Source organism: Frieseomelitta varia, unplaced genomic scaffold (assembly GCF_011392965.1).
Source record: "Frieseomelitta varia isolate USP_RPSP 00005682 unplaced genomic scaffold, Fvar_1.2 scaffold_1021, whole genome shotgun sequence".
NCBI lineage: Eukaryota > Metazoa > Arthropoda > Insecta > Hymenoptera > Apidae > Frieseomelitta > Frieseomelitta varia.
In genome coordinates, this window is record NW_025108664.1 from 1 (window position 1) to 26,231 (window position 26,231).

At 36.4% G+C, this 26,231-nt stretch overlaps 1 protein-coding gene across 3 annotated transcripts in view; it reads right to left on the reverse strand.

Annotated features, from left to right (window-relative positions):
- Positions 1–1,449: 1,449 nt before the first annotated feature.
- Positions 1,450–26,231, reverse strand: part of LOC122539137 (plastin-2) — a 53,170-nt gene continuing 28,388 nt past the window's right edge. The window contains exons 1-5 of one of the 3 annotated variants that reach the window (XM_043673814.1): positions 8,169–8,212; positions 8,018–8,130; positions 4,514–4,944; positions 2,778–3,999; positions 1,450–2,185 (exon numbers count right to left, since the gene is read on the reverse strand). In XM_043673814.1, the coding sequence (XP_043529749.1) occupies positions 1,976–2,185; positions 2,778–3,999; positions 4,514–4,944; positions 8,018–8,092 (1,938 nt within the window). In that variant the 5' untranslated portion in view covers positions 8,093–8,130; positions 8,169–8,212 and the 3' untranslated portion in view covers positions 1,450–1,975. Of the gene's footprint in view, positions 2,186–2,777; positions 4,000–4,513; positions 4,945–8,017; positions 8,225–26,231 lie in introns of those variants that run through there. The other 2 variants (XM_043673824.1, XM_043673810.1) reach the window with 2 other exon arrangements.

Genomic DNA, 26,231 nt, shown 5'->3' on the forward strand with positions numbered 1-26,231 from the left:
AAATTCAAACGAAAGAAACGCGCGCCAAATTCAAACGAAAGAAACGCGCGCCAAGTTCAAACGAAGGAAACGCGCGCCAAATTCAAACGAAGGAAACGCGCGCCAAATTCAAACGAAGGAAACGCGCGCCAAATTCAAACGAAAGAAACGCGCGCCAAATACAAAAGTAAGAAACGCGCACGATGAAGAGAAACCAACGTTTCGTCGCTCGCTGTAGAGTGTGGATTAATAAAAAGAAGAGATCGATCTTCGGCAGCATCTCTCTCTTCTTTCTTTTTTTTTCTAAATGCGTAAGTACGTTTCGTTCGAATGGATCGTTAAATATTGCAACAAGCGCCCAAATCACGATTACAATACGATTTCGACATTTATAATGGCACGATTACAATGATCATTGTGCGTTCGTTTCGTTCGTCGACAGTACGTGGAATCGGTTCGCACACGTCGTATCGATTACACATTTCTATCATGTTAAATTACTTGCAAATGACTCTCGGGTAAAAACACGAGAAAGAAAAAGCTTGACAAGTTTCACACGTTATATACGACACAACAATTTCGATTCTTATGTTCATGTGTTCTCCTTTGTCTGTCGCCTTCGATTAGCAATTCGTTTTTTTTCTATCAAACTTTTTTCTAAAATATCGTAACTCTATTTAAAACGTATCGTTCAATCAGACTGAGATATTTACGATACGGTAAATCTTTCACGAAGATTTCTATTAAAAAAAGAGATACCTCGCCGTGTATGTTTTGTATAAAACAGTCGTCTCCCCGTTTTATGTCACGAAATACATTCAATACATGTTTTCTAGCGTTTTTTTTTTTTTCTTTTTTCAAAAGTTTGACTCGATTGACTTGATTGACTCGTTGATCGAAGACGCATTGCCATTGTAAAGTTATGACAATTTTCTCACGATATCAAATACGTGTACACATCTCAAATGTATATGTATATATGATTTAAGAATGTAAATATATGTATATATGTATATATATATATATATAATCGGCAATCTGAAAGCCACGTATATCCGGTATACGCGAATTATATTTCATATCCAATTCCGGTCTTAAGACGTCCGGTTTATTTCGCGATCGCGACGATCGTCGTACCGACTGTTTTCTCTTGCATTGATCGTCGATCGTATTGACAGACAAATCGTTGTTAAAAAATCGATTTATACAAATCTACGAAAGATCACGATTACGGATGTTGAGAGAATAAGACGAGGATATGATTCGGCGGAAAATATTCTAAAGAGAAGGAGAAATATCCTGTATCACACCACGGTGCACAGTACGCTCGATGTGGAACCAGCGATCGATAAGCAGCTCGTTATATCTCGTCGACAGGTTTCTCCATTTCGCCAAGAAAATAGGCAAAAGAATCGTTATGTATCTAATGTGTCGTTCGACGAGTCGTGCCCTGATTATGACGATCGCTCGTTAGTCTCGCATGATTTTTACTCGCGGCTCGCTACCAAAGTTTACGCGGGTATTCGTTTTCTACTTTTTCGCTCTATCTACTAAAAAAAAAAAAAAAAAAAAAAAAAAAAGTAATTTCGAAGATCACCATTCTCTACAAAAATCATTCTCCACAGGTTTTCCAAGCCAAACGAAATCCGACGACGTAAAAACAAAAAAAAACACACATTTTCGTTGATCGTCGTCCTTCTCTATCAATTTCGATTCTTTTCTTCCCCTTCTCACGGTTTCGGTCTTTCTCTACATTTTCGTTTCTTTCTTCTCCTTTGCCCTTTGCCTTCGTTTCTCCCGTCTCGGGAAACAAGCTACTCTAACCTAACTGTGTGTACGTGTGTGTGTGTGTGTGTCTGTCTATATATATACAATAATTACGCTCGTTGAAAAGACACGGTTCGCACAAATCGTGGCTCAGTCGGCACAGTCCATCACCGAACGCACAATCACGAGAGAACATCCCTCTCGCGGACGAATCGCACGCGACGCGACATTATTGACTGTTGTTCGCAATATTGTTCGCAATGTTGTTCTGCTGCTTCACGGAGTCCATATTGGGGATGTAGTCCATCGCCATCAGGCAGGCGAACACAGTCATCACCATCTTCGGCTTCACCTCGGTTATGTCCTCTGGTAGCGCGTACACGCGCGCGCCGCATTTCCGTGCCAAGGATATCGCGTACTTTGCGTTGTCCAGGTTCTCCTGCATTGTTAAGAAGACGTGTAAGTAAAGTCCACGCTGATTAATCATTAATCATTCGCGTCGACAACAAGTGAATGAAACAATGGTTTGATAGATCTGTCTTTTTATGCTGATCTTTTTTTTTTTTTTCTTTTTGAAGGGAAATGACTTTGAAGTTCGTTGGTTTGTTTAAATTATGGAAAATCGAAATTTTCGACGGAATTTTATTACCGTTTTTGAATTTTATCTTGCATTCCTACATCGAATCACCTGTTCTACGTTTTTCAACCATTTAATTGATAAGTTACTTGCAATTTCTGAGATAACGACATATTTATATACACTTTTATAATTTGAAATTTTCGAAAGTATGTAGAATATTCTGCATTAAAAATGACTCTGTGTTTCTCCTACCGAGTATCAACCTACTCACAGCTTACAGACGAGAAAACTTGCAAACAGAAACGGTTCGTGAGTCAACAACGTGTAAAGATCGCGAAACAAATTTTGAAACTGGCCGATTTCGCCAGAGCAGCTACGAAAGTCGACAGATCGACGAAATCGTACGATATTGCACGTTCCCCTCGGGATCGTGCAATATCGTACGTCTCACCTCTTCGGTTCCACCCTCCTTCACGAGATCGTAATTCACAGTGCCCGGTTTAATGGCATCGATCAGGTCGATGACCACTTTCCCATCGGCTATCGTCGAGTCCTGGAAACCTTTGATCCCGCTGGTTTTGCCCGCCGTTTGCAGCTTCGAGTTCACCCACTGGACGATCTCCTTCTCGACGACGGTGCTACCCTGGGTGCCCGCCAGCGACGTGAGAATGGACAGCGTGTACGATCTCATCAATTGCCAGATCAACGCCAGGGTCAGCGTGGCGTTCCCGTCGTTGATGTCCTGGCCGGCGATACCGACCAGCGAGAAGTTCATCATCGTCTTGCCAAGCTCGACCGCGTAATTGCAGTTCTCCAGCTTCTCCATGAACTTGCGCAGCTTCGTGAACTTCTTGTGCACCCGGTTCCAGTTGACGGTGCCGGGTTTGATGATGTCGTAAAGCTGAAAGATCACCAGGCCGTCGGCCAGGTCCGAGTACAGCCAGTTCACGTGAGGCACCACGCCCATCGAGTTCATCCAATTACGATAGGTTTTCTCCTCCCTGGTCTCCTCCAACGATTCCAAACCCTCGATGTTGCTCTCCGGCTTGTCCAGGCCCGGATAGTTGTTGAACATGTTGGCAACGAAGGCGAGATTCAGCTTGTATATGCCGTTGACAACGTCGCTCGGCGTTACGAAGCTACGACAGCCCAACTTGGCCGCCTGCTGCAGCATGATTTCCGCTCGCGATGTGTGGTTCGGCTCCATTAGTGCTTCCAGCGTGACGCCGGCTGTGTTCGGTGCAATCTGCTTGATTAGGTACGTGTAGATCTCCGAGTCGGTGATGTCCGACTGGAAGTTGTGGCATCGCCTGGCGATACCAGCGTTCTCCAGATGATGGTTCACCCATCTGAGCAGGATCGACTCGGGCGACAATTTCAGAAGATCCTCGATGCGTTCGCCGTCCTGTAGGAGGGTGGCCAGGCCCGGACAATTCTCCAGGGTGATCTGATTGAACAGGCCGATTCGTATGATCTGCCACAGAAGGCCCAGGACCAAGTGAGGCGAGCCCTTCGTGAGATCGTGAGCGTCGATGTTTACGATGTTGCAACCGATCGCCTGGGCGGATGACAGCGCCAGGGTTAGGTTCTCGTGTTTCTTGTAGAGGGTCAGGTTCTTTTTGTTGATCGTTCGCTCGTCGATCGTGTCCGGGCAAGAGTGATTGATTATTTTGCTAAAAGATAGAGATTATTACGATTAATACCCGAGTTTATAGAGTCGCTAAGTTTCTATCGTTTCTTTTTCTTTTTTTTTTTTTTTTTTTCAATTTTTAGAAACATTCCATTCCGTTATTTCTGTTAATTTGTACACTGTTGGAAAATCTAGCGACAGTCGAATCCTTCAACTTCAACTTCTTGCGCTGAAATGACGTGACTGAAGATTGCAATATTTTCTCAGAAATACTTACTCCTCGATAATTTCTATCCAGTGATATCATACCGTGTTCAAAAGAAAAAGGAAGCGACGATTTATTGTGTATACGGCTCGGTCACTCGTTATGGTCCGCGAACCAGTTGCCAAGCGCAAGGGGGTTAATCAATAGGTTTCACAGTTCAGGTGACCTCTCACACGCAAATAATTATTGTATTTAATCGTACTTTGCAAACAGGTCGTGTTACTGCGAACGTATCAATTTCAATTCAATTCAATTCAATTTAATTACGTATGATACAAGATTGAATACGTACCAAAGAAGAATTCCGTCCTTAACCTTCTCGTACAAGGTCTTGCCCTCCGGATCGATGGGCAGCAGGTGTTTCAAGTCTGGATCGTGCGACAAATTCGTGTTGATCCAGTCGCTGAAAGCAAGTTGCTCCTCCAATCTGACAGAATGGGTGGTCCCTTCGCTGGACGCCTCGGAGATTCCACCGAGTGTCTCTAGATTCTCCTTCTTCGAGACGACCTGTTTGAACGTGGATCCCAGCTCGTTCGCCTTCAGCTCCTTGCAAAGTTTCTCGAACTCCTCGAACGACAATCGGCCCTTGTGCTCCGACCTCTGTTTGTCGTCGTACTCCTCGATCATCTGACGGACCTTGTAGCCAGGCATTTTGAAGCCACAGATGTCCAGAGCGCTTCGCAACTCTGTGAGGTTGATGAAGCCGTCCCCATTCTCGTCGATCTAACAGAAAATCAAGCTCCTTTAGACTTTGATGGTTTCTTTTCGGAGATTCGAGGATGGGTGTCACACTGTAGCAGGTTCAAGTGTGAGGATTGAGGGTCTTCGTATCTTTTTTCTAGATCTTGTAGGATTCTTGGAATCTTTTGAAGAAGTCTGATTATCGAGGATTCAGGTCTTTTAATTCTCGTAGGGATCTTGGAACTTTTGGATTTTCGGGAGTTGAAAACATTTTCGAGTGTCGTGAAAACATATTCGATGCTTTTTGAGAATCGAGATCTTCGAGTTTCGGAACAGGATTCTTGAAATACCGGAATTGCACTCGGGTAAAGTAGTTTTTGATTCTTGAGGATTCAGGTCTTCTAATTCTCATAGGGATCTTGGAACTTTTGGATTTTCGGGAGTTGAAAACATTTTCGAGTGTCGTGAAAACATATTCGATGCTTTTTGAGGATCGAGGTCTTTGAATTTTGGAACAGGATTCTTGAAATGCCGGAATTGCACTCGGATAGAGTAGTTTTTGATTCTTGAGGATTCAGGTCTTCTAATTCTCGTAGCGTTCTTGGAACTTTTGGATTTTCGGGAGTTGAGTTCGAGTGTCGTGAAAACATTTTCGACGCTTTTCAAGGATCGAGGTCTTCGAGTTTTGAAATTTGTAGAACAGGATTCTACGGATAGGATTCTTGGAATCATCGGAGTTCTAATGAGTTAGAGGGAACTATTTTGCATTCTCGTGTCTTTCACTCAACATTTCCCGCATCATCCGAAATTCAATACGAACAACTACAATCTTCGAACATCTTTCAAATGTCTCAGATCTTCGATTGACATTTGAAACATTTGCCAGCAACGTGTGCAATATCTAGCGTAAACTAATTCCCACTTTTATTTCGATACCGCGCAACTCTTTTATTTCCAGCGTTAATTAAAAAGATAAAGACTACCAGAAACTTGGCCAATTGTTAATCGATCAGATCAGAAATATCAGATATCGCGAGCAACAAAAAAAAAAAATCGCAAAAGACTGTTCTCGAGAGAGAGAAAAAAAAAGAAAAAAGAAAAAAAAAGGAAGAGTCTTTCGAACGTTGCTCGGCTAAGCCAATCCGCTTAGTCGCGAGCGTATCGCGAGGGAAAATGCTTTATCGTCGCGTTCTTCCAACCAACGATATCTAGGCTGTCCGCAATAAGAATCTCGTCGTTGGTTTTCAAGAATGCAGGCGATGTGATTACGGTCGATGCAATTTCCACGGAGAACAATACGTATAGCCGGGCGACGAAACGTCGTTGTGGTATAGTCATGCATGTGCTTTCTTGGAATACCGCAACGGGGTTAATCGACAGTTCTTTATGTTGGTTCGCGGGAAATCGCGTTACAGCCGACCAATTACCATTTCGTTCTTTCCACCGAGCCGTTCCTTTATTCACTCGGGTCGTTTGCTTCTTACTCTACGCCATCGTCCAACAATTCTCATCGCTGCTTAACTCTTTTGAGCGATGGAGAGAGAGGTTGAGGTGCTCGTTTCAACAGTACCGATACGGAAAGTAATCAGACTGAGGATCTTCAAGTTCTTTCGCCGGCTTGGAATCATTGTTCACGGGAGAAGATTCTCTTTTTATGTCAGAAATGTGATTTCCTTTCTCTTCAATTCAGACTTTTAACCTCCTGCGCCACGCACGTCGAGGACATTTGACCCAAAATTGCAAACATTTTCTCAGTTTTATATTGAAATATAACCCAGACAAAACAAATAATAAATTTATTACTTCTTAATAATTTCTCTCCAATGATATATGAATTTAGAAAGGAGAATTATTGAATACGGTTTGGTCACTCGTTATGGTTCGTAAACCAATTGACCTAAAATTGGCCCAATATTTTCTCAGTTTTATATTGAAATATAACCCAGACAAAACAAATAATAAATTTATTACTTCTCAATAATGATTTCTATCTAGTGATATATGAATTCAGAAAGAACACGAATTATGGTCCGTGAACCAGTTGACCAAAAATTGGCCCAATATTTTCTCAGTTTTATATTGAAATATAACCCAGATAAAACAAATAATAAATTTATTACTTCTCAATAATAATTTCTATCTAGTGATATATGAATTCAGAAAGAACATGAATTATGGTCCGTGAAGCAATTGACCAAAAATTGGCCCAATATTTTTTCAGTTTTATATTGAAATATAACCCAGACAAAACAAATAATAAATTTATTACTTCTCAATAATAATTTCTATCTAGTGATATATGAATTCAGAAAGAACATGAATTATGGTCCGTGAAGCAGTTGACCAAAAATTGGCCCAATATTTTCTCAGTTTTATATTGAAATATAACCCAGACAAAACAAATAATAAATTTATTACTTCTTAGTAATTTCTATCCAGTGATATATGAATTCAAAAAGAAAAACGAATTATTGAATACAGTTTGGTCACTCGTTATGGTCCGTGAACCACTAGCGCAAGAGGTCAAGCGATTTTCTCAAATTTTTTAACGCGATAGATCGAGCGATTCTAAGAGATTCCAAAATTTAAGACACTCTCTGTATGAATGCACGAAACATCGAGTGATTTCGGAGAGGATGGACATAAATCTATACTACAAAATAGAAGCACACCGTGTGCACACAAGTACCTACTCGCCAACGACCTCGATGCGACTCTAAAAAAAAAACGAAGAGAAAAAAAAAAAATTTGCTATCGTTTTCCACGATTGAGAGTCGACCAATCTCTACTCTGCGACGCGTCGGTGTTTCGCGATCGAACTCTGATAAAATTCTGCACGACCGTACGATCTAATCAACCAGTGATTCAACACGTAGCTCGTCCGAACTGTTCACGAACGTTCCCCATACGTCACACGTTTTGATTCGCGCAATTTTCTTCGGCGTGTGCCAAGACGAAAGATGAGCGTTTGACAGTCGAAAAATGAACGCGGTCGTAGCTTTCACGCTGACAATCAGCGATCAATCGATTCGCCTCGCGAGCAGCTCAAGTGGCTTACGTAAAAGGCGTAACGAGCACTGGCGCGCGAGTCGATCAAAATCGGCTGGCTACTTACTAGGTTGACGAAACTCGAGAAATCCTTCGAGTACTCCTCGAGAACGTCCAATTTTTTTATCTCGCGCAACTCCATGGGCCGAAAGTGCGGAAGAGCGAAGAAAAGAGGAGAGAAAGAGAGAAAGAGAGAGAGAGAGAGAGAGAGAGAAAGAGAGAAACACGAGAAACAATCAGATCCGGCCACGATGCTGCACGGGACTGAATGTTGCACTCACGCTCGGTTGTTATCACCGTTATCGGATGTTCGATAAAAGGGAACGTCGAGGAAAAGAAATTCATACGATAGCTTAACACCTTATCGATACGCTGACATAATAACCCGAGTTACACACCGCGATTTTTCACGATTTCTTTCACGCCTGATTTCCGCGTGGCCCGAGTCACGAATGACATGGGACAATTTCTCGTTTTCTTCGGCGGCTGTCGATCATCCAGGCACGATTCGTAAATCGAGATGTACATCTCTGAATTGACACGTTGCGTTTTCAAACGGTGAGAACTCAAATAATACCATTATCAGAAGAAGAAATATTTCAATTTGTTTTTTTTCTTCTTTTTTTTTTCTCTTCTTCTGTAGATAAGCAGAGATTTCATGTATGTTTGCTGTGTCTATCATCGATTCGACGTATCGATGGATCAATGGAAATATACGAGAAAACGGTGAGCTAACAGAATTTTGGAATAGTCTTCGGCTGTCAAACGTGAAAAATTGAAACGTCGCTGCTATCGTGGAAAATGAGTTTATGTATCAGACGGATTTAGATAACGATAGATCCTATGAACTGTTTTCTATATATTATCAAGTTTTTAGAAAAAAAGAACACACTTGAATTATTTTCTTCGTTTTTTTACTGATTGTGAATTGTACGATTTGCTGTTACAACAAAAATTTGTTGTTCTGTCATTCTGTTTGTACCGAAACCAAAAAAATAAAGAAATAATAAATAAATAATAAATAAATAGTAAATAATAAATAAATAATAAATACTAAAAATAATAAACAAATAATAAATAATAAATAAATAAGTCTAAGGTAGAAACGTGAGATTAGAGCGAAATATCGCGAAATTACGGAATTACCCGCGTCACTATTGACAGACCAAAAACACAATAAACTGATTAACGTGGTTCCCTGTTTTATCGCGTTAAAGCACCGCGATTAAATAGCGAACCAATAGCCTCGTGCTAACAATCCATAATAGACCGATAACAATTGCAAATATCTGAAAAATTTCGAAGGAAATGCATAGTGATTAGGGAACGAAAACGACAACGATTGTTATTTCTTTTTTTTTTTTTTTTTTCGAAATTTAACGAACAGTTTTTTTGAGCAAATTAGAAAAAAACTCTTCTGAACATTTTTAAAAAAAATGTTCGCAATTTTTCGCCAACTATTGCAACCAATAACTAATTTAGAAATCAGATGTATTTGCTCCACAAAAAAAAATCTCAGTATTTTCTGAGATAAATCCAACCTAAGCGAAAATTCGCGTTATTCTCTTGAAATTTAAAAAAAAAAAAAAGGAAAAAACGTGACGCCAAATAGCACGAGCGAGTGTTCTCGATTAAACGATACGAGAGTGACGTCAACGATGACTTAATACCGCGGCATGGCGCTCGAAACAGCGAGAAGCGAAGCGGGGCGCGTCGAAATTACAGAAGGCGATACTTGGATCGTGAGTAATTTGCAATCAGGTTAACGTAAATGTATCTTTCCGCCACTCTGTCAAGCCGAGTATCGATAACTGTCTCGTTTTTCGCTGCATACACGGATTCGATCCGCTCTGTCAATCAATTCGTAATGCTTTTCATTAAAATAATCCCACGCAATCGGACTGTATCAGCGACAATAAATCTGTACCAAGTTGTCCGAGACATTCGTATTATTTTTCCTTCGTCGTAGTTTGTACGTTTGATAGAAGTATTGTAACGTCGTGCATTTGATGAGATTTTACTACCACCTATTTCGTAATTTTTTTTTATGACAACACAAAATTGTTTGAGGAACCTGCAAGATCTACTTGATAAAATTCGTTGGAAATCTATGAATAACCGAATAAATATCTTAATGTTACTTCAAAAAAAATCAATGGTGAAAAAAAGACACAAATAAATAATACCAAAAGAATCTTCTTTGTAACAGAAATTGACAGTATTGATACTCTTTATTTGTTAATATTATTATTATTTAATAAATTTAATAAAATTCTACAAAATCCTACATTATACTTTGAGCCAGAGAAACAATAGAATATGTTTTCATCCTCCCCAGAAAATATCCTGAATTCTGTATATTTTAATTCCAAAGGAAAATTATACTACATGTATTATTATAGTATTGTATATATCATTAATATTATAATATTACACAACAACTTTATAATACTACACTACTATTTTGTAACTACTATATATATAGTAGTATAGTAATTACAAAAATTACAAATGGTAGCAATTGTATATAATTTTCATTATCAAAAAAAAAAAAGCAAAAATACCAAATTCCGGATTCAAAAGCGTTAACATGCCTACGTTTCATCTTTACTGGCTCCGATTATATTAATTTTGTAATTATTATACTACCACTTTGTAACTACTATATATATATAGTAGTATAGTAATTACATTTTGTAATTACTATTCTACTACTTTGTAACTACTATATATATAATAGTATAGTGATTACAAAAATTACAAATGGTAGCAATTATACACAATTATATATATATATAATTTTCATTACCAAAAAAAAAAAAGCAAAAATCCCAAATTCTGGATTCAAAAGCATTAACACGCCTACGTTTCATCTCTGCTAGCTCCAATTATATTAATTTTGTAATTACTATTCTATTACTATGTAACCACTATATATAGTAGTATAGTAATTACAAAAATTGCAAATGGTAGCAATTGTACACAATTATATAGTTTTCATCATCAAAAAAAAAAAAAGCAAAAATCCCAAATTCTGGATTCAAAAGCATTAACACGCCTACGTTTCATCTCTGCTAGCTCCGATTATATTAATTTTGTAATTACTATTCTACTACTACGTAACCACTATATATATAGTAGTATAGTAATTACAAAAATTACAAATGGTAGCAATTGTACAGAATTATATATAATTTTCATCATCAAAAAAGAGAAAAAAAGCAAAAATACCAAATTTTCGATTCAAAAGCAACACGCCTACGTTTCATCTCTGCTAGCTAGCGATTATTATCTCTCGCGCCTTATCAACGATCAATCGTGCCCCTAAGAGTATGCAGCCTGCCTGGAAATCGCGCGAACTCGAACCTGAAAGCACACGAGGACGTGAGAAAAGCGGACGTTATATCGCGCGAGGACGGTAACCAGGTGGAAAAGCAAACCATGGAACCAACAATGTGTATTATAAAGTGGCAGGCCGCGCCACCCGGGTTGTGCAATGCGGGAGTTACACATTTACTCAAGCTTGAAACGCCTACCGGTTGCTTACTCGGCCGACTCGGCTCGGCTCGTCCGCTTTCTCGGATTCTATGGACTGCGACGATCGGCCGCGATTCACGATACGCGATACATTGCTCCGAACAGCATTTTTGCACACGAAACTTTTGCATCGACGAGCATCCGGAAGATCGATCGATGGAATCGATCGCTCGAGAACACAAAAATGGGAATTAGGGGGATTAGGAGTTAGTCGGGCATGTGTAAAGAAAATGTCAATGATGCAATTCTCGTCATTGAATAAATGAAATATGACATACTATGTTATACAAATATGAAATATTAAATAAATATGAGGCGGAACGTCATACGTGGAATTCGCCAGATATTGTTACACGAATTACAACGTTTGCTACAATAATTGAAACTCGTTTCTACCAAACCGTTTATTTCAAATCTCCATTATTATTTCAGTAAAATTGTTCCAGCGTTTGTACTATTTTCCATCAAGTAGAGCTTCGCTGCGGTAGCTGAACGACTTTCATTTTGTAAATTTAATGTAAATTTTATTCTAAATTTTATAAAGAAATTTCACGTAAACGTTATTCTAAATTTTAGAAAGAAATTTCACGTAAACGTTATTCTAAATTTTATAAAGAAATTTCACGTAAACGTTATTTTAAATTTTAGAAAGAAATTTCACGTAAACGTTATTCTAAATTTTAGAAAGAAATTTCACGTAAATGTTATTCTAAATTTTAGAAAGAAATTTCACGTAAACGTTATTCTAAATTTTAGAAAGAAATTTCACGTAAACGTTATTCTAAATTTTAGAAAGAAATTTAACTTAAATGTTATTCTAAATTTTATAAAGAAATTTAATGTTTAAAAAATTTAATGTTTATTAAATTTTATAAAGAAGGAAAAATCCTTCCGTCCGAGCGAAATTTCGTTTCCCAAAGCAGGTTATTACGGAGGTTCTGTTTCGCAAATAGATAATTTATATATATATTATATATTATATTATTAATATTATATATATATATAGATAATAATTCACATTCGTACCCGTAAACGGGAGCGCAATTACTTCTCCTCCTCCTGCGTGGCCATCGCGTTTCGAAGTAATGAGCACAAAAAGCCGAAACACCGCGCCGCGGTAATAATTCTCTCTCTTTCTCTCTTTCTCTCTTTCTCTCTCGAGTTTTTCGTCGCACCGACTGTGACCTCATACGCTTGGAATTACAAAGGCGCGATATTATTGTGGCCAATCTCCGGTACGGGAAAATACAACCTTCCTGAGATTTGAATCTACAATATACGGAGGTAACCGAGCGCTCTGACGTTTGAAATTTTAATTATGCCAGTATCTAGCCGTTAGTACTCGCGCAAAAAATGGAAATTCTGCTCGAATTTATTAACATACGTACATTTAAATTTCGTACACATATGTATCTTATAGTTGAATTCTAACGAAACGAGATAAACATGAAAATTTTACGTTAGTCGGTAAGATAATTTTCTTTTTGTCACGTGACAGCGAAATGTTCCTCTCAAATTCACCATGTCGATGCGTTCTGACATATTTCGAAGAATAACTTCATCCAAATATTTTATAATTTATTAGTAACATACAGTAACATTTTATTATAATATTATATTATTGAAATATTAGTATACGTGATATATTATTATATATTAATATTTACAGTAACATTATAATATTATATTATTGAAATATTAGTATACGTAATATATTATTATATATTAATAATAACTGAACGAACATTAAATCATGACACATCATTTAAATAATCGATCTCAAATATTTCATTCAAACAATGCCCAATTGGCTCTGCCTCCGAGTTACACGATGCTATACAGAGTTCAATACTCATTTACTTCAAACGCTCTCAGAAAAAAAAACTGTGTTGAGAAGAGGGTTCGTGTACCCTCGAATATACCTACGAAGGTACATTCATCTTTCCCGCATACCCTATCGCGCGTCTTTAATTTCCTAGCGAGGGAAAAGGGCGCGGCCTGTATGGAGATACAGTAAGAAAAGGTCGCGAAGGGCACGCAAGGAGAAGGGTGAATATTGAATGTCGCTATGAAGCTTCAGCACGTCCATTTTCGGGCGACGACGACGTGCCGGAGCTTCATAAGAGATAGGTTACTGAACACCCAGTAGACGCAGCTACTCTGCTGCAGGGTCAGACTTCTCTCGATTCGCTTTTATCCTGAGAACTGGTTTCGCTGGCGTCGCATTGCGTTCCCTATTCCCCGCCCCTTTGCGTGTGTTCCGCCACATCGTCCCTTCTTTATAAAATCACGATTGAATTACCCACCGAGGAAAAAGAGAGCCGGTTAACTCCTACTGCCTGTTATTTGCTCTCGTCTGTACGTGTCACGCGTAATAGACAATCTGGGATAGGCCCAATAGACGAGAGGCCCACCGTGAACTCGAGCAGGCAAACACGGTATTGGCCTTAATGCGGCATAATAACCCCTGCTATTTCTTAATCTAGCCGGATGATCGTCTCTGTTCGCCGATCGTCAAGTACGAGCGCTGTCTTCGTAAATCGTAAAGCCGTAGGAACACGCCTGTGTGAATATATTTGGGTTGGGCCTCGAGAATAGGAGCAGCCATGCAGAGAAAGTATTTGTACAGAACAATATTGAACGGTTAACTTGGGATAAGTACGAGCATCAAAATTTTTCAACATTGTAACTACCGAAATGGTCAAAACGACCAAAATTTGTCATTTTTACTGGATTTGTCATTTTTGCAGATAGAAAACAATGAATTTTTAGAGATTTAAATGATTTTCGTAAAATGTATCCTTAATATCTCTGATCGAAATTTTAAATCGCCGGTAGTTTCTACTGTTAATAATAATACAACGAGACACGAATATTACGGCCACATCGGTAAAACTTGAAATGAATCTGAAAATTTATTGCAAAAGTTCAAAGACAGAATTCCCTGAATTAGTTAAAGATTTTCAAAAACTTTCATTTCAAAGACCTTCTGCGTGATTCTACGAAACAGACGGAAATTCCAATCTTTGACTGTACGTGCGTACGTAGAGATAAGGAGCTCGAATTTCGTGCGAAACTTACACACAAAGGAATTGTTTGTTCATTTGTAGTGTACACTTTTAAAAATTACATACGCATGTGTAACATACGCACTCTAAAAAGATCATAATTGTTTTTCATTTGATTCTGAAGAGAAACAAAATTAGCGAGCTCAACGAGATTCTCTCTCTCTCTTTCTCTCTCTCTATCTATCTATCTATCTTTAGCAATTCTATATTTTCTTTTAACCTCTTGCGCTGGCAACCGATTGCGGACCATAACGAGTGACCAAACACCATACACAATAATTCGTCGCTTTCTTTTTAAACTCGTCCGTACGATAGAAATTATTGACAAATTATTGAGAGGTAATAAATTTATTATTTATTTTGTCTATTTTGTTTTATTATATTTAAAACTGAGAAAATATTACAATTTTGGAACAAAAAATTCTCGACTATAAAGAGGTTAACCACGTGCACTGACAACCGATTGCAGACCATAACGAGTGACCAAACCGTATACAACAATTTGTCGCTTTCCTTTTGAATTCGTCGGTACGACAGAAATTATTGAGAAATTATTGACAAGTGATAAATTTATTATTTGTTTCGCCTATTTTGTTTTACTCAAATATACTTAAAACTGAGAAAATATTGGAATAAAAAATGAGGTTAACCACTTGCGCTGGCAACTGGTTGCGGACCATAACGAGTGACCAAACCGTACACAATAATTCGTCGCCTTCTTTTTGACTTCGTCGGTACGATATCACTGGATACAAATTATTGAAAAGTAATAAATTTAGTGTTTGTTTTGTCTCTTTTGTTTTATTTAAACATACTTAAAACTGAGGAAATATTACAATTTAGGAACAAAAAATTCTCGACGATAAAGAGGTTAACCACGTGCGCCGACGACGGATTGCGGACCATAACAAGTGACCAAACCTAACCCAAACGGTACACAATAGTTCGTCGCTTTCTTTTTTAACTCGTCGGTACGATATCACTGGATAGATATTGAGAAGTAATAAATTTATTATTTGTTTTACTTAAATATACTTAAAACCGAGAAAATATTACAATTTAGGAACAAAAAATTCTCGACGATAAAGAGGTTAACCACGTGCGTTGACGTCGGATTGCGGACCATAACGAGTGACCAAACCTAACCCAAACCGTACACAATAGTTCGTCGCTTTCTTTTTTAATTCGTCGATACGATATCACTGGATATAAATTACTGAAAGATAATAAATTTAGTGTTTGTTTTGTCTATTTTGTTTTACTTAAATATACTTAAAACTGAGAAAATATTGCAATTTTGGAACAACAAATTCTCGACGTGCGTGGCACGTCATTCCAGCGCAAGAGGTTAATCGCGAAGCGAAGACAAAATATCGTTATCGCGCGTTTCCTGTGATCTTCGAATTTTGCGAGGAAATCGTCGAAACGAACGTCGTTGATAACGGATTAACGTGTATTGCAAAATTGTTGTGAAACTGAGATAACGGTTTAGAACTGTAAATTTGACGGTGTAAATACGAGGTCAACGATAAGATCTTCGCAAAGAGACGTTTTTACGAGAGCCGGAGAGTGGAATTCCTGGTAGAGCGATATAAGTATAAATTTTGGTGGGGGCAAACTGTGCAACGCGTTCCAGATTTCGATCAAGTTGAGTCAACTTGGGTTTCCTTGGCTTTCAAGGTAGCGGCAGATATGACTTGGCTACATCACGATGAGATTCCACCTACGTGAAACACGTGCGACAAAGTTCTGTTCTTTCACGAAGCGGAGATTCGATGGATTCGATCCGAGCTCGCGGATTGCACTTGTAATTACGCAACCATAATGCAATTGTGGTGATACACACATTATACAGTCAGCCATGAAATTCCATATGCATGCTTCTTTCTGAGAAGTTGGAAATGTTGTAAGAGAAAAAAATTGTCCAATAGCTCCCCCAGGAATATTTCTAACACCATAATTTTGTATCTAATTGTATATAAACGCGTTTTAAAGAATAATAAAATGTATAATAGTTAAAGTCTTCAGGCAGGGAGAAAAAGATGAGACGTGACGTTATATTAATACAGTGTAAAACCTGTTTGAGCTACGTTACAATATTCTTGGTTGAGTTTTTAACTAAAAGTTAAAACTTGTAACTCGAGTTACAATTGCCAAAAAGAATAATTGTGTGACTGGTAATTCGTAAAATTTATTTTTGAAACCCCATTTCCTAAAATCCTTTAACGAATGGGACGAGTGAAAATGAAAAAATGGGAATAAAATTATATATATATTATAATATATATATTTTAATTAATAATATTTTAATATTTTAATATATATAACATTTTAATTAATAATATTATAATATTTTAATATTTTAATATATATAACGTTTTAATTAATATTATAATATTTTAATATTTTAATATATATAACATTTTAATTAATATTATAATATTTTAATATTTTAATATATATAACATTTTAATTAATATTATAATATTTTAACATTTTAATATATATAACATTTTAATTAATATTATAATATTTTAACATTTTAATATATATAACATTTTAATTAATATTATAATATTTTAACATTTTAATATATATAACATTTTAATTAATATTATAATATTTTAATATTTTAATATATATAATTTATATAATATTATATATATAAATGTTGTACAGTATACAATAGCTATTTAGACTTTTGTGATTGACTGTACATGCACCTATACACCTGTCTCTGTATATCGTTTCACGAATATAAAGCAGTAAAGTGACACGAAAGTTGCATACACCTGCCGATTGCTGAATACGATCACAGATAAGATGACATGAAATATAAAGGGACGATGATGGCGAAGGTTAATTAATAATCGAGACTATCGAGTCGCGTCGATGCGTTCGATTCGCCAACCGTTTGCTGGAATTTTCGAAACGTCGACGACACGTCCTCGCGAATACATCCACTCGTTGACTTATCGCTCGGAGAATGAAGATAAAACGCAATTAGACTTAATTAGAATGCAGACGAAGGCTAGTGGTTAGCAGTCTAATGCGGGAAAAATAACTGTACGCATCAGGCGGTAAGGTAAAATTCCTCAGAACAATGCAACGTGTACGGTTGAAGCTTTCTTTATTTTTCATCGGTTTCAAGAGGCAGAATTGGAATCCACTTAGGATAGTTCAGTTATGCAAATTATACGGAAGTCATAAATCCAAGTTCCAAGTTAATAGCAGACGGATAAAACAAGAGCAAACAACTCGATCTTTTTACATGTTTTACAACTTTAAACTCTTTCAAAAGATCTGTGACATCGAAGCAATAAAATCGATTATGAATAGTATTTGGAACAGAGACTCTAAAATCCTGATTTTTGATATCATTAGAAATTCAGGGTCAACGAAGTCAACGAGATCCATCACCAATGCATCGAAAATAATTGAATTCGCCAATATCGTATGATTATTGGATTTTTAGATTTCCCATTAGTCGAACTCGCGAGAGTTTCCGAGATTCAGCTTCGAATTTTTTTTTCATTTTTAAGCACGTTAGACCCGAGGCTTTCAAGTCTAGAACTAAAACCGTGAATCCGGTCTTCTGAGATTTTACAGAATTCTTAAGAAGCTTTCAAGCCCAAAACCATGGGACACTCGGTAATCTGCGATCCTACGGAATTCTTAAAATCCTTCTGAAACTTTAATGAACCTGCGAATCCCACGGTAGCAGGGATCATCAGAATTCGCACGACAAAAAGAAAAGCCATGATCAATATTCGTGCTTCCTGATTCTCCAATGTAGACCTGTTTGATTTATCACTCCAGCGTTATGTGTGATATACTAATTCTAAACAAGCCTGAGAACATGCACATTATATTCTGCGGGTCAAAAATTGTATACGTCTGTTCTGAACAACTTTCGATAAAATTTCAAACTTTCGATAAAATTTGAAGAGACGTTTATTGAGATCGAAACAATACGTTTTGATTATATCTCGTCGCGCATGTTCTTGCGATAAAAGAAAAAGACGGAAATGATTGAAAAATGAAATTAAAAAAAAGTAGTATACGTGATGGATTTTATTAAAATTGTGTCTCTAATTTATTGAGATAATAATTTGTTAATAATTATAAAGTATTGAAGATTGAATATATCTACATTGAAGATTTGACTGTATAATTTGTTAATTTATTAACTTTGCTTGATAATTTACTTAGAGCTCGCATAAGGAGACAGCTTTAATGTTTAAATTGCATTTATTGAAAAAACAGTGTAAAAATGTAAAAATTTATTGACACTTGTATTCACAATTAACCGTGAACTTAGAGTAAGGAGCATAATTGTACCAATGACAGTGAAAAATTATCGATAATTTAAACTGACATAACATCGTAAAGAGAGATTATATGCTGCGATGTAAAATCACATTTGTCAAAATTAAAGCTTTAAAATGAGACCAAGTGGATCGTTACATGAGCTTCTCTTTACAAAATTAACGATTAATTAATTTTTCATTGTCGTTGGTACAATTATGCTCTTCTATACATCATTAGTTACCAACTCAGATACGATCACAAGTTTCTCCATAATTCTACAATTTTTAATTACATTGGTGGTCCTAACGAAACTACGAAAACTCTGACACAGAATTACAGAAATATTGTCCGTAATTTATCTACACTCGATCATCTGGAATTACGATCTTTGTACTAAAAAAAAAAAAAAAAAAAAAAACAGAGCTGTAAATTTGCAATTTATTTGTCTCTAACGAAACGACAAAACGTCGAAGCTGCAACAGAGGCAATCTAAACGATCTGTCACCGTGTACGGACAGAATGAATCGAGCGAAACATGGATTGCTCTGCGATGGATTAAACCACGAAAATGAGTATAAATCTAGTAGTAAACGGTGCTGATAAATCATCGATGAAATAACAGTTTCCGTAACTCGCTCGACTGGTGGATGCTGGATATTACACGGTTTGACAACTGTCAGCGGGCTTAATTTGTACGGAACGGAGTGCACGATGGAATAATTGTCACGCGGAATAAATTACAGCCGCTGAAAACTCGGGGAGGGCGTCCATCAGAGAGCAAAAAGTTGGCCAGTCGCTTCGGTGTTGGCTCAAGTGGCGATAATTGAACAGCTTCGAGCAAATCGTTCCTCGAGCCGAAGGATACGTTCCGCTCCTTAGAATTATACCCACACGTTGCACGCCCAATCTAATTCCATTGATACTTGGCCACAAATCACTCACGATGGTGCCTAGACATTATCATACCGTCGAGCAAAACTTCTCGGTCGGCGTTACACAACCAAGAATTTGCGTAACTAAACGATTTTTTTCCCTTTTCCCTAGAGCTGGAACACTTGTTGGCGAAGTTATCGACGAATTTAGATGGAACGTGGGTAAACTGGCTGACGCGTACTCCCATAATTCAGTCAGAGTATCTGATTATCGAATTCCAACCACACGCATATGCATATTTCACTTCTTTTAATCGTGCATACACTTGTTTCACGTAATTGCACGTAGCTGTTCGTACGTATGTAATTTTATAAATTTTATAAACGCACATATTTTGTAACATTGGTCCAACTTTTTTTGTAATATTTTTTGTAAAATTGTAATATTTTCTCGGTTTTAAGTATATATTTAAGTAAAACTGAAATAGGCAAAACAAATAATAAATTTATTGCTTCTCAATGATTTCTATCCAGTGATGTCGTACCGACGAGTTCAAAAGGAAAGCGACGAATTATCGTAGACGGTTTGGTCACTCGTTATGGTCCGCAATCCGTTATCAGTCGCCAGCGCACGTGGTTAACCTCTTTATCGTTGAGAATTTTTTGTTCCAAAATTGTAATATTTTCTCAGTTTTAAGTATATTTAAATAAAACAAAATAGGCGAAACAAATAATAAATTTATTACTTTTCAATAATTTTTATTCAGTGATGTACCGACTAGTTCAAAAAGAAAGTCACTCGTTATGGTTCGCAATCAGTTACCAGCGCAAGTGGTTAATGTAACGTGGATGATCGGGACTTTCTGAGCACGATCGAGCTAATCTTAATTAAATATTGTAAATTGTAAAGTAGATTTCGAAGTAAAAGGACGAGAATTTTTGTCTCGATTAGTTGATGTTAAAATAAATCATCGTGCAAAAGATGCCAGAAAATTTAAAACGTGGAATGCAGTTTTTTTTTTTTAGAAAGTTAGAAGAAAGCATACGTTATTTCTTTAGTCACAACAGAATAAGGCCAAGACAAAGGACACGCAACGCATGAGTTTTCTCTTACGTAACGATTCAATCTTTTTCTACTTTATTACGTTTATATTGTACATTGAACCATCTTCCAAAGTTCGTTTAATGTCCATTTAACGTCAATTTTCTCCCTCGTATGTAAATGCAACAAAATAGAAAATTAAGCGAGAAGATCTTCATTTTCAAAAGTATGATAATTTTTATAAATATCTCGAAAATTGTATCGTATCATATTTTTCAAAATATTTCTGGACGATAACTACTTGTAAGGTATCAATCGTAAGAAACCATAACTATGAGTGCTATGTCTTATTATATTATTATCCTATATTATAATATTATATTATTATCCTACCTTCAATTATACATATATTTAATTTTTGCATATCAAATTTTTCGCAATTACTAATTGAACAACAAGATGTACATGTTATGTTTTCAATGAAATATAATTTCATCTCCAAAAATATTTCTGAATTTTTATTTAATTTTTTATTATTTGTTAATTTGTTTGTAAATATTATTTATTTAATTTTTTATTATTTGTTAATTTGTTTGAAAATATAATACTATTTGTTAATTTGTTTGAAAATATTTTCTCAACCATTCGAAGATGTGCAACCCCTTAAGGAAGACATACCAACATGCAGAAGCAACGATAACGACGCAAGATACATCGTCGTGTATTCCAGAGACCGTGTTCTAAAGTCGAAATACATACGTATGCACGCATAATCCTCCAAAGCTCGCTTTAAAACGCCCATTTAAAGCACACGAAGGATTAAGAAGGACACGATAACGATGCAACATACGTCATCGTGTATTCTAAACTATCTTCCACAGTAAAAATACGTATGCGTGCGTGTAGTCTCGAACGCAGTTGCACGAGTCAACAGGCAAGTATGGTGTCAATGTTAAACGGGGAGAATAGATTTCAATCGTTCGTCAGTAGTTATTAACAGTCGTTGCAGCGTCTCGAGACCGGTGGTCATCGATTGATCGTTCCTTGGTTGGCCTCGTCGTCATTCCCCACGTTGGCGGAACTTTTGCCCCGCCGCTCGATTCACGCGTGATTTGATTTACAACGCTGGCGAAAGTGAGAGCTAACGCGATCAAGGTTAACGATACCGATCAAATACAGAGTATAATTAATTGCCGTGCGCCGAATCGCGTGGCGGATGTACATACACGAGGAATGCCAACTATCTTCGCTGACCCAGCTTCTGTTTCCTCCGCGATTCGTCGCGCAATTTCTGCATAAGGAGCATAATCGTACGCGTAATAATATTACGAGAAATTGTCTTCTCATAATATTATTATAATACAAAATAATAATATTATAAAAATTTAATAATATAAAATATAATATTGTAAAAATATAATAATATAAAATATAATATTATAAAAATTTATATTTCTACGTAAGAAGCGTACACGTAATAATATTATGAGAAATTGTCTTCTTATAATATTATAAAAATTTAATAATATGAAATGTAATATTGGAAAAATATAATAATATAAAATATAATATTATAAAAATTTATATTGCTACGTAAGAAGCGTACACGTAATAATATTATGAAAAATTGTCTTCTCATAATATTATAAAAATTTAATAATATGAAATGTAATACTGGAAAAATATAATAATATAAAAATTTATATTTCGACGTAAGGAGCGTAACCGTACACGTAATAATATTATGAGAAATTGTCTTCTCATAATATTATTATTATAAAATAATAATATTATAATAATATTATAAAAATATAATAATATAAAATGTAATATAAAAATTTAATAATATAAAAATATAATAATATAAAAATATTTTAAACTGTTATAACTTTATAAAAGAAAATCGTGGTTGAGAATCTCCTTGGTTTCATTTTGAATCGTGAAGTTTCTGCTTTTACTGCCCCAAAACCGTTTTTTTCTAAAAATATTTTTACGTCATATACCGGATGAGAGAGTACTTTCTTTCCCAAAAGTTGTAAAAATTCAAACATCGAAAAATTTTATATCGTAACTTGATCCAAACCAAAATTGGTTTTGAAAATTGAAATTTTCTCTTCAATAATTTCTCAAACTTCATCTTAAAACTTATAAATGCTGAATGAATTCTTTTGAAATCGTTCAATTTTTAGGTTATGTTTAGAATACTGTCAAATTAATCATCATCTTTAATACTGCTCAGGAATTACCACGGAATGACAAAACGACGCTTGAATTTTAAACAATTAAACGTTTTAACATCTATAATAATTATACGTTTTAATATTATCCAATAAAATGAAAAAAGAGCGGGAAAATGCTTGAATTTTAAACAGCAACCGTATACGTTGCTTTGAAATTTATTTGTACACACCTAATATTTGCAATGAGTGAGATAAGAGAGTGAAAGGAACAAGAAAAGGATTGTTCGACATTGATCATAGCGTGCTTTCGCAGAATGACAATATGACAAGTGCTCCATTAGGTTTAACACATTTACGACGATATCGCAGAGTAACTCTCAACAAGTTACTTGTGCCAACTTCCAACAAGTTGCTTGTGCCAACTTCCAACAAGTTGGCGTAAGCTCCTCTCGAGGCTCCATGTGAAATTTATATCTCTAGTAGAGAATTTCACCCTAGGCGAGAGAGCACTGCCTGCTTTCAGCTAATTCCATCATCCGCCACAATAATCCGTCCTAATCTGACAACTTCAACAGATTTCACCATCTTTTCAGATGCGTGGGAATAAAACTTGGAGATTCTCTCTTTCTTTTTTTGTCAGTAATTAGGAAACTGAGAAATTCAGATGTTTGGACGGGGTGATATTACAACTGATGCGCGGACCATAACGAGTGACCGAACCGTATACAATAATTCGTCGCTTTTTTTTTTAAATCGGGGTTTAGCGTCGCATCGACTACGAGGTCTTTAGCGACGTGTTGAAATTGTCTCTTTATAACTCGTCTAGTAGATGGGTCTCCTTTAGGTAGTTGATAACGTTTTTTTTTTTGTTGTTTCTGGCAGGTGGTTTTTGGTTTAATCCGTATCTACTTCTTATGTTTCGGTATTTTCTGCATTCATGTAGCAGGTGCTGGGTGGTGATCTGTTGGTTGCAGGTGTTGCAGAAAGGTGGTTCTGTTTTGCTTAGGAGGTATTCGTGTGTGATGTTGGAGTGTTCGATTCGAAGTCTAGTCATAGCTATCCTTTCTTTTCTACTTATATTGTTTGGTATTTTTTCATAGAAATGGTGTGCTATGTCGTGTATTTTGGTTCTATTTGTCGTAGTCCAAATTCTGTTCCATTCTTCTCTTTCCGCTTTGATCGTTGAAGCTAGTAGGTCTTGGTATGGGATTGGGATGTTGGTTTCTTTTGTTTGGTCTGTTGTTGCTTCTTTGGCTACGGAGTCGGCTTTTTCATTTCCTTCAATTCCTTTGTGTGACGGGATAATTCGTCGCTTTCTTTTTAAACGCGTCGGCATGATGTCATTGGATAAAAATGATCGAGAAGTAATAAATTTATTATTTGTTTTGCCTGGGTTACATTTAAATATACTTAGAACTGAGAAGATGTTGCAATTTGGGAAAAATTGTCGACGTGCGTGGCAAGAGGTTAAATGCAATTTTCGACTTTGTAAGATAATACAATTTCGAGGGAAGACAAGGATAGTAGTAGAGTAACATGATTCTGACGTATTTCCCACGTATTCATTCTCTCTGAACTCGACGAGAATTTGCATTTTAATGAATCGTCGTGGTGCAACGCTCCAGACAACCGAAATTCTGTATCTCTAAAGCTAAATATCAATGTACGAGTATCAATGTAATTCTCACACACTTAATTCTTAAAAAAAAATCTTGCTGAATCTTAACAAAATGTAATACAATGACTTACACACTCGAAATCTTCATACACCCAATTCTAAAAAAAAAAAATTACCCAATATGTACTGAAAGCTTATAAAAATGACACGAATCGCTTTGATACAATGTTTGTACATACCTAGGAATACAACATATCCTCAAAAAATATTAACTGTATTAACTTTTTCAGTATATCAGCTGAAAAAGTTGTACCTGTGCGAAAAAATATACCGATCCAAGTACATTAGCTGAAAAAGTCGTATCTGTGCGAAAAAGTACACCGAGCCGAGTTGATGTAATTTGGTAGGATTTGAAGCAAAAAAAAAAAAAAAAAAAAAAGTATAAAAACTCTGCGAAATTCAGAAAGGAACATATTAAGAAACGAAAGGAGAATAAATTACGATATAACGATCTGTGTGATTTAAAAAAAAAAAATCTTCTACAAGTACATTGTACATGACAATCAAAAATTCGGCCAACTGATCTCTTTCCCTTGCGACAGATACATACTGATACATACTCGCGCGCCTCGTATTCCAATTTTGGTTGCACGCTCGAGATGTAATAAATACAATTCGAAAGTAGAACGCCTTGAACCCTATAGTTACGACTACTAGCCAGCCCCGGAGTCGTTGAAACTAGTTTCTGCTTGCACGGAAAATGGGACAAAACTCTGCAACGTTCAATTTACGCTTGCTGGTGAGAGTCTTGCGCTGCAAAGTGCAAACACTGGCCGGTAAGTAAGCTGGGAAATAGGGCTATTAGCTAATTCTAGTGCTTCGGGGTTGTACTACAAAACGAGAGTGCGTATCACAGCACGGAACGGAGTTGAAAGTCGAGGCTTGCGAAAGGTATAGATCTGGAAGATCTAATTGGATAAGCTTCGGGTCATCCATCATTATTAACTTGTTGCTCACAAGTATACACGGACATTTCGATTCGTAGAAACAGCGTGTGATTGAAAGTGTGCAAATTAAATTAATGATGAATTGGTTGCTAGAATGCTTATTATATCATTTTGAGGAATCACCAGTCTACTATAAGGTTTAAATTGTCAGAGGATCCTTCGTCGTCAATCTGTCATCGTTCATATTTATTTTAATCACACTTGATTCATATTTTTATATACTTACGTTACGCTATACTTGTAACTGTAATTTCCTCTCTTGTTACATTTCAATTATATATCAAATTTAAAATGAGAATAACCAAGGTAAAGTAGTAATCTCACAGCTCATTTAACACGAAAACATCCTAAGTAAAGGAACATCAAAGCCAACTCTGTGAACGAGAAAGACACGTTTGAATGACAAAAGACGTGTTTGAACGTCGTCAAAAACGTGCTTGAATTGCGAGGAAGATTGTGGGAACACGTTTTGTGTCAAAAACGAGACACGAAATGAAGTGAGGGAAACTTCATCGCTGGAAGTTTCATCGTTTAGGATCTTACGAAACAGCGGATAAATTGCGAATGACCAATCAATAAGGCATTCCGCGACTAACGACCGCGAATCACATCCCGCTACGCCGCGAAGATTGACCAAACAATAAGC